The following is a 10,502-nucleotide window of genomic DNA, read 5'->3' as shown; positions in this document are numbered from 1 at the left end:
AATAATAATATTAATAATAATTAATTTGCCTTTTTTGATATAATTTATTTCCTTTTTTTTTAAATTACTGGCAGTTTTGGACCAACAGTTGTTCACAATGCACATGAAAATAAAGTTGAGTTTTTTGTGTAATTTGTTATGAAAACTGAGCCTTTGGTTTGAAACAATGCACCAAAATTACAGGGAAAAACTGTCATAAACTGGAGCGATCTGAACACTGGCTGAACAGCTAGCTTTGGTCTGAAATGGATCCAATTAGAGGCAATGCAAATGATAGTCGACCTGAACACAGAGAGAAGTCGAACCCTGGCAGTGTTCAACCAAATTAGGAGCAGCTGTAGTGGAACAACAAGCAGCCATTTTTCCTCACCAGCTGCTTTAAAAAGCACATTTTCTCCTGCGTTGATGATGATGACAGCAGCCTGCTGTGATTCACTCAGGTATCACATATATGGATTCACACACCCCAGCATGGATGGAGAAAGAGTTAAACAGTTAGACTGAATGAAAGAGGAAAGGATGGAGAAAAATAGGATCAAGAGGAGGACGAGAGGACTTTGAGAAAAAGAGAAGAATGGAATAAAATTAAAAAAGACTCGTGGCAACATAAAGGGAGTGTGCTTCAACCTAATTAGACTGCAAATTTGTTTTAACGTATGTTTTAACTGGAAACCCCTCTTAACCCAATGTTGTAACCTTCCATTTAATGTGAACTTCCCCCTCCTAGGAAATGTATCTGCAGGTCGGGTTGAAGCCGCCAGCAATGATTAATCAGCGTGGAAGGTGATGGCATGGTTATGTCAACGTAGATTTTCCGCTGAAGCATAAATTGGACATTAATGGCATCTTCTCATTTCTTTTTACTTTGTTAGTTTCCTTGTGTTTTTTTTCTCCTGTTTTTGTCAAATTCAGTCACTTTAATTTTAAACTGTGTAATTTTAAAACTGTATGTACTGTATATTCTGTGTATTTATTATCTCACTCTTATTGCCTGTTTATGCCCTGTCCTTATCTTCAACGTCATGCAGCTCTGTTGTATCTTAATTGCCCCTTGGGGATAAATAAAATCTTCTGATTCTGAAATAATCTGTTGTGCATCTCCCATGTTATATTCATGTTATTTGTCTTTTATTTAAAATTTTTGTGGTCTTATGTGGTCCTCCGTACACCATTCCTATGACTGGGCTCATAAAATAATGTGTAAAGCCTACATTGTTCCACAATTTAGAGAATACTAGTCTCACAATAAGATGTACAATTATTATGCCTACTTTTGGCTTGTGGCCTTTATCGGGATCATCATAACACATGTATATGATGGGCTTTGAACCACATGACCACATGCCAAAAGGCGTGTACTCCGTTCACTGATATGTGGCTGTACACGATGCATGTGCTTTAGAACTGTGGTCATGCCCATCGTTCCTATTTTATGATACACTTCTTAATAAAGACTGCAACTTGAATGCATTGGTCTAGCAATTAATTTTCCCTTCAGATCTTTTTTCTCTTAACTTTGAAAGCAGGTGAAGTCAAAGCAACAACAACCTACTCTGCTTCTTAAGATTACTGGACTTGGAGGACTGCACTCCAACTGTGCAGTCCTCCAAAATGCCAACAGCACTCAAGCCAATGGCGAAGACTTGATATGTAAACAGAATGTCGGTTGGTTGACAGTTTGGTTTGAACAGGAAAGGAGAAATCAGTGAAGTTTATAAGAAAGAGGAAGAAGCATTGGGAAGAAATCACACCACACAATAGAGGACAGTTTTCCTTGTTTTCAAAATTACCTTTAATTCATAACAGAAAAAGTCTTTGTGTCTTTGGACATCTCTCTTCTCTGTGGCAGTCTGCAACACCAACAGAAACGACACCAGCAGTGACATAGTTACAACAATGAGACATTGGTCTGTGGATTATGAGGTGAGAGGCCTCAGGAAGCTGTGGTTTGTCAGTCTTGTTATTTTAGCCGTAGTTTTCAACATGTCATATTTTAATTTAAAGGTTGGTAGTTCGAGCCACCACTCATCTTGACTTTATTCCTCTAGTCTGCAAGCCAAAGCATGCTTGGGGAGGATATTGAAACCCACTAAAACAAAAAGATGCATCCCTGAGTTACTGGGACCTGTTAGTCCTGCATGTGCAGAACAAAAGAGTTGTATGAATTTGTGTGAGCTTTGTAAAGTGCTTTCCGGTGCTGTATAAAGCACTTCCATTTACTTGTCGATGTTGAGGTGTTTTCTTTCATTTTTACTGGCATTCATAACTGCTGATATCTCATTCTTTATGTTTATTTACCGCTAAACATCAGCTACGTTGCCAGTGACCTGTTAAGGGTTGTATTACCTTCACATTTAGCTCTTTATATGGAACTCATACATGTTTGCCATTTCCCAAATGAAAGTGGTTCACTGGTGAAGTCATCTTCTATAATCTTTACAAAAAAATTTTTTTCTGGTAATAATCCTTTTATTCCTTTTTCTTTTCATAGCTACTTGGCAGTAACTCAGTTCAGTCCTATCCACGCCCGGAAGGCCTTCCCCTGCTTTGATGAACCTGTCTACAAGGCCACATTCTCCCTCACCCTCCGCCACGACCCACAGTACACCTCGCTGTCCAACATGCCGGTGGAGAGCAGCTCGCTGTCGGATGAGGACGGCTGGTTGACCAATCACTTTGCCCGGACGCCTCGCATGTCCACGTACTACTTGGCCTGGGCTGTTTGCAACTTCACCTACAGAGAGACGCAGACGGACAGCGGCGTGACGGTCAGTCCCAACACACAAACACTGACCACTACTGCTGTTGATGCTGTATTAGCCTGTTGAGGAAGTTATATCTCTTCTAGTGATGGCTTATTTTCAGAAAGCATGAAGTTTGTAACACAACTCACAGACTCACAGCTACAGGCGTAAAAAATTAAACGAAGAGAGAAGAAGCACAAACGAGCGCACCTAAAGGTAAACACGTCTAATAAACACAATAAATAGACACCAGACTAAATTCATGGAGGCAAAATAACAATCTCATGATCTAAATTGAATTATCTCTTTTCACAGAGCGTGGGAATTAAGCTTTTGTGGTGCTCTAATTCATTTTTTAAAACATTTCTGCTGTGATCTTGACTTAATGGTCTCATTATGTACCAAATACCAAATGTTGTTGATTCGGTGGCAGCCCCTTTCTTCTTTTCTTCTGTCATTGCTGCTCTGTTTTCTTCTGGGACTAATGTTTGTCTTGAGGCTGAGAGAAAAAACTCTTATGATGAAACCTGTGTGTATAAAACATGAAACACAGCAGTCTGTTCTCTCAACATAATGTCACATTTTAGCCCCCCGTTCATCTCCAGACTAAGTTTCATATCATTGAATCCTAATCTCTGGAGTTAAGACACTAAATATGAGCACAACCGTTTTCTTCAGACAGTAATTGGCATAATGAAGTCCTGATTTGGGAGTACGGGTTTTATATTTCAGTGTACCCAGAGAAAAGGAGGAGGACAGAATATCACTTTTGAATTCAACATAATTAAAGCAGTTTACCAGTGATGTTAGTGCCAATATGTATCATAATCATGCTCATGCAAATAAATAAACTGCTATCTAAATGTGGTTATGAAGATATCTGTGAGACTAGAATGTTTGGTGGTAACCCTACCCTACCTGAGCCTATCATTTGGAAAAAGTCAAAGTGGAAAAGTGGAAATGGCCTGTGGTTCTGTCATTGTGAGGTTTGGTTTATATTCTTTGGTTTTTTATTTTTATTATTTTGTTGGGAGTTTTATGCTATGAAGACTTTGAGTTTATCAATATTTCATTTCCATGTTTTAATATTTTTTTCTTGCCTCGTCAGTATCCCGTTGTATCGTGTTATCAAGTCTTTATTTTTGTTTTGTGATTCCCATTTTGTGTGTTTCTTTTTTACCTTGTGCATTTTCACTGGTTTGACTTTATTTGGTTTTGTCTTAATTAGTTTCAGCTGTGTCTTGTTACCTTGGTATTTCCACTGTTAGCTTGTGTACAGTGATGAACATATCCAGTTTGTCTTTTGTCTGAGCATCTGTTTACCTGCACTCACCCCCTGTGGCGTTGTTATGTTCATGTTGTGTCTACTGTGCCTTTCTGTTCCATGTTTCAGGTCCCTATGTTCTGTCTCCCCAGTCTGTTAAGTTTACATGTCTTGAGTTCCGTCAGTGTGTTTCCTGTTTTACTTTCACAGTCTGTCCTATGTTAATGTTTCTAGTTTTGCTTCCCTTGTCTCGTCCTGCCTAATTACTCTCAGCTGTGCTCTCCTCCTGTGGCTCATTCCCCCTCGTTATCCCTCAGTGTATTTAAGGCCCATGTTTCTCTTTGTCAGGGTTGCGTGCTTCTATCACAATACGGCTGTGTGCAGGCAAGAGTAGGACCCAAACTCGCAGAGACAAAAAGTAAACTCAAAAAACACAGCTTTATTGCTGGTGTGGAGTGGGACACGAAAAACAATACAAAACTAAACTAGGAAAACTAAAGCACAAGGAGCCACAGGGAAAAATCACACAGCTATGAGGGAGGACGCAACCCTGACAAAGAGAAACATGGGCCTTAAATAAACTGAGGTACAACGAGGGGGAAGAGAGCACAGCTGAGAGTAATTAGGCAGGACGAGACAAGGGAAGCAAAACTAGAAACATTAACATAGGACAGACTGTGAAAGTAAAACAGGAAACACACTGACGGAACTCAAGACATGAGTTCCACATGGGAAGAGTAAAACAAAATGCAGGAACACAGGACCTCTTTCAAAATAAAATGGGAAACATAATGAAACGCAAACATGACAACTTAAGAAACACAGACATGAAGCACATGAAGGACAAGGGAGACTTAATGGGGTTTGATACACAAGGGGAATCTAATAACAAATGAACTTAGATAACCTAATGAACAAAATAAACTCAAAACTTAAAATGCTGGGTCAAAAGACCCAGGATCATGACACATGGAGTCGCCTTTATTCATGTTGACCAGCACCAACTCCGTCAATCTGCTTCATGTCATAGACTGAATGTGTAGTCTGGGGTCAAGCTGAAAGTAAATGATTGTGACATTAGCTGGTGCTGTTTGCTTTAAGCTCAATCTCTGCCATTTTTTCATGTGAAACGTATCTAGGACTTGACCAAATGTTGTAGTTTAAAGTATTGTTGCTTTATCTTAGGTCTACATATCATAAAGGTGCCATAAAGTGTGTCCTTTGTGGTCTGCTATATCAGGCGGTGTAACTGGCAGTAAATCTCCATCTTTAACAATGACAGCACCTGATGCATTGTCGTCTCCTCTGCCTCATTTTTATTCCAAATTTTTAGTTTGCTTAGAGATTATTGCTCAAACACAAAACGTCTTAGACTGAAGACACAGGAGCTGTGAACCAACAGATATGCAAGTATGTAGTAAGTAAACAGTTTTTGGCTTTTTTTTTAGATGCTATTGACATTATTGTAACCATAATTATTCACACATGGAGTGGCTTATAGTTAGCAATATATTCAATTCAATTTTATTTATATAGCGCCAAATCACAACAGAAGTCGCCTCACTTTTGATATCCTTATCAAAATTTGTGGAATTTGAAGATTAGGACATTTCTATATAATGACAATCGCTCGATTCATTTAAAAAAAACAACCAAAACACTCCATCAGTGCTTTAACACACAAAGGTCAAGTACTTTTCAAACGTACATAATGAAAACCTGCAGTGAGTTAGAGTACTGCTGCAGCTGATCTGGCCTCCACAGTCACTCAGTCTTAATCCAGATGTCATGGTTTGGGACGAGTTGGATGGCAAAGTGAAGGAAAAGCAGCCAACAAGCAGGGGCGATTCCAGGTTTGTTTACTTTTTAAACGGTGGCTTACAGGGGATCAAGAACCAGTCACGGCTGGCCTGTGGGAAATCAGAAAAATTCAATCAGAAATAAAGACAGCATTGAAAATTGGCTTAAGGAACGCTGCACTCTCCTCTGTCCCGCTACAGGTAACATGGCAGCAGAGCATAACAGCGGAAGAGGCATTTAGATCCTGTACTGAAGAAAAGCAGCAATACTCAATGTTATTATTGCATCAGTCGTTGATTCATGAATGAGTAAGCTGCTTCTGTTTCAAAGCTGGAGCTTGTTTTATTACTTTTTGTACTAATCCCGGTTATCTCAATATATATTATATCCCAAAATGTTAGATTTGTATCAAATATTATTATTTTAAATTATTTGCAATACCAGTTATTGAACATGTCAAGCATGTCTAAGGAGTACAAAGTATAAGATTAGCATTAGTACTACTAATTTAAAATAGTGAATTGTCATATTAACCTTGGCCAGAGTTATATAAGAATTAGTAATAACTTTGTCACAGGTTTTTCAACTTTTAGCTGAGTGTGATGTCATAGAAAGAATAATTCTTATGTGGACATCTCTGGTGTGCTTCATTGACCTGCGATTCAAATCTTCTGTTTACAGAGGAGCAGGCAATCAGGAGAAAGTTGTGGTGGATTATTTTGAAATATGACTCATTCCAAGCTATCCTAACTCCATGGTGATTAAATGTAACTGTACTACAGTGCAGCACTTGAGTAAATGCAGTAGTTACTTTCAAGCATTCTTGCTTTCCATGTTGTCATCCAGTAGCATTGGGTTGACAGGCTGACAATTCTGCAGCCCAGTAGCTTTGGGAGGACCCCAGGGGGCAATTATACTTGAAGGGGGGAGGTTCCACTGCTTTAGACACTCCTCTGCCAAGAGCTCAGCATGTGTTGGAGTCTCTTCAAGACTGTTGGAGAAACTCCAGGAGAGAATCTCATGGAGCTGGCTGAGAGACTGAGGAGTGTGCAGAGCTTTTCTAAACCAAATAAGAAACCTACAATTTGAAACAAATTTCCAGTTGTTAACATGTTTGTCCTTTGAAGACATTTCCATATTTTATTCACTTCAGTATTGATCCACAATGCAGAAGAAAAACTCTTCAGCAGGTCTGTCAGGACTTTACATGACTGGTAGTGTATGTAAATTTATTTGTAAAAACTAATAGTAATCATCTATAAATAAATGTATAATAGCAAAAAGACCTAGTTTTGTTGCTGTGCCTTGCTCTGCTGATGTTGGTGTGATGCGTTTTCATCTCTACACTGTAAAAAAAAAATAAAATAATAAATCCTAAAATAACAGTAATATTCCAGCAGCTGGGGCACCAAAATAATACCATAAAATAACAAAAAATAACTTTCTTATGAAAATACAGTTATTTTCAGTAATGACAATACAGTTTGTTGCCCTAATTTTACATGGGATTTTGCCTTTTTTTAGGTGCTTTTAAACATTTAGGAACATTTTAATGTGATTAAACAATGAAATTACCTATAAACAAGGTCAAAAAATGCGGCAATATGAATAACAATACTTAATGTACAGAAATATACAGATAACAGTTGGTTTAAATAATAATGGATTGCATTCATATAGTGCTTTTTGAGACCCTCAAAGTGCTTTACAATTCCACTTTATAATTCCCCTCTGGCCATCACCAGTAGGTGGTAGGTGAAGTGTCTTGCCCAAAGACACAACGACAGAGAGTGTCCGAGCCGGGGCTCGAACCAACAACCTTCTGATTACAAGTCGAACTGCCAACTCTTGAGCCACAATGGCCCTAAATAACAATAATAATAATAACTAGAAAGCGCAAATTTCAGAAGAAATTTTAAGTGTGCCTATGCCGCTGCTAATCAATGTAGTTTGCCATTCATACGGCTACAGAGAGCAAAACTCAGCAGAGCAGCCATTCTCCACTATGATCTATGGTAAAACCAAACACCGCTCGCGCCTCACAGATGACAGCTTACAGTTTTGTGTAAAGATGAGGTGACTTCGTACAGCCCGTGGTACAAAGTCCCATTGTACCACGGCAGACCCAACAATGTTTGCATGAACACGCTTTGTAGCATTACTTTATTGACCACTTTTCACACATGGTTGGTGTACCCACACAGCCGGCTGTAGCTTTTCAACTCACAGCCCGACACACACCAAAAAAACAGCCGAGAGAGCACAGACTTTACGCCTGAGAGGCGTGATTGCAGATGCCGCTCAGGTGGGTCCCCCTCCCCTGCAGCAGCACTGCAGACCACGGCCGCCACATACATCAAACATGTAAAATAAATATTTGTGCACTTTTGCATTCACTTTTAGTTTTTTGTTATTTTTACACAGTGTTCTGAATGATTAACAATGGTCTACAGCCAATCTTGTGTATTAGTATACAAACTTTGGTTGTAAGATTCAGATAACTATTTAATAAAAGCTAAATATTTTATATGAGAGCAAGAAAGAAAAGTATATCTTTGTGTCCCCCTTTCCCTGTTAATGCCCTACATGGACCCCTGGCTAAAGCTTTGCTAGACCCGCCCCTGCACAGTTACCAGCTGTCAGCTACACAAAAAAAGGAGCTTGGTGTTATTTGTCTCTCAGAAACAGTTGATAACTTTCCTTCAACTCATTCATGTCACCTAAAAGGTAAACCTGTTTCTCCATCACCAGTTCAGCTCTGATGATTCAGTAAGGACATCTCCTGGTTTCGACCAGCCCTTTTTACAGCTGTGGCTCCAGCAAACATCAGCTGATACTAGAAATAAAATCAAATGAATTCTAACAACAGTTGATCAAGCTTAAATGTGCTGCTGTTGTTTAGCGCAATAAACAAACGAGAGAAAAGCCGATCATTGGTCAGTTTCGTGATTGAAGTTTCAACAGGCGAGAGAATGACAGGGGAGGCTGTCATAAAGTTCAACATCAGTAACTTAGCGCAAACACAGCTGTATAGAAACTCCGTCGTGCTAGCTAGCAGTAAGTGATTGTAAAAAGTCAGCACAACGAAAATAAACTACACCTAAACTCGGTTTATATGTGACCCAAATAGAGTGCAGTTCATAAGTTCTTACCTGAAATTCAGTTAACCTGACGCTCCGACCGGCAGCCGCTTGCTTCTCCTGCCTTCGGTTTCCCTTATCCACGATTGAGCTCCGCGTTAGCCACCACCGGCGGCCGCCTCGCATGTGTCTTTCCCCGCATGCCCTTTCTGTCATACACCAGTGGCTAGCTGCCCTCTGTTGTAGCTCCGCGTTAGCCACCACCAAGCAACTCAGTTAATTTTTCCACATTGACCAGCATCTGGACTGTCAGCATCTTTCACTGTTTATACCATTACTAAAATGAATAAATGAATCATTGGCCCATATAAACGGAGACACAGGCTATTTGTGAGCGATCGGGGGTGAAACGAGTGTAAGCTGCCTCACTGAAAGCCAAGCCCGGGTGCTTTCGAGCGAAGCGGCGCTAGCCGTGCTAGCTAGCTAGCAGGCTAGTAGCAACATAGAGAGAACTGTTGCTAATATGGGAAGTCTTGATAAAACGAGCAGATATTTGAAGTTTAGACAGCTACATTCTCGCCTGAAAATATCTTAAAAGTTTATTTTGTGACCTAGAAACACGAATAAGAGGAATATAAAAACGAAGTGGCAGCCGCCATTGTTTCACTCAGTAGAGGCGTGCTATGAATTGTGGGATATGGAGTTTTCCACCAAGCATACACCCTTTCCCTTACCGCAACTATTCAATGGTTCGCGCAACCTTAATACTTCCAATGGCTCCTGAAAGCAGCGAGGCTGTGCGCGCCGTTGATATTCTCGTCACTACGGTAACGCAAATATGGGTAGACAGGCCGTACTACTCCCAGCATACCACTAGAGAGAGCCAACACACCACAAATGAAGTCTGTTTCTATGGGGCCAAAAGTTGAATCTTTCTCATGGGCCTAGAAATGGGCCAAAATTTGCACTAAAATCTAAATATATAAAAAACTATAAAAGTCATAAACACCAAAAGTCATAGCATACTAGTCCAGACCCAGCCGCACAAAATGATATAATATATGTAACCAATGTCTCAAAACTGTGCGGCACATAAGCGCGGGAAAATTTTCACAAAAATATTAATATTAAAAAACTATAAAAGTCATAAACACCAAAAATCATAACACACCATTCCAGATCCAGTCGCACAAAATGATATAACATATGTGAACCTTGTCTCAAAACTGTGGGGCGAGTTACGCTGCAAATTTTCAGGCGGAAACTGAATAATAATAATAATAATAATATGAAGAATAATAAATCCGAGAAATAGTAATAAGTGTGCCTCTTGGCATAGGCACACTTAATTATTTGATGTAAAAAAAGTTTATAAGAATCATTTTATTTATTTTTCCATAGCATCCATCCATCCATCCATCCTCATCCGCTTTATCCGAGGCCGGGTTGCGGGGGCAGCAGTCTAAGCAAAGAGGCCCAGACCTCCCTCTCCGCAGCCACCTCCTCCAGCTTATCCGGGGAAACACCAAGGCGTTCCCAGGCCAGCCGAGAGATATAATCTCTCCAGCGTGTCCTGGCTCTGCCCCGGGGCCTCCTCCCGGTGGGACATGCCTG

At 39.9% G+C, this 10,502-nt stretch overlaps 1 protein-coding gene across 1 annotated transcript in view; it reads left to right on the top strand.

The window, feature by feature from the left end:
• The window catches only part of LOC102204797 (thyrotropin-releasing hormone-degrading ectoenzyme), a 266,230-nt gene that overhangs the window by 46,497 nt on the left and 209,231 nt on the right, over positions 1–10,502 (top strand). Inside the window, exon 3 of the mRNA XM_005742288.1 lies at positions 2,492–2,768. Within this exon, the coding sequence (XP_005742345.1) occupies positions 2,492–2,768 (277 nt within the window). The remainder of the gene's footprint in view (positions 1–2,491; positions 2,769–10,502) is intronic.

The sequence above is a fragment of the Pundamilia nyererei genome, unplaced genomic scaffold (assembly GCF_000239375.1).
Source record: "Pundamilia nyererei isolate P.nyererei 1_Seehausen unplaced genomic scaffold, PunNye1.0 scaffold00119, whole genome shotgun sequence".
NCBI lineage: Eukaryota > Metazoa > Chordata > Actinopteri > Cichliformes > Cichlidae > Pundamilia > Pundamilia nyererei.
This window is presented reverse-complemented; position numbering and strand designations above follow the sequence as displayed.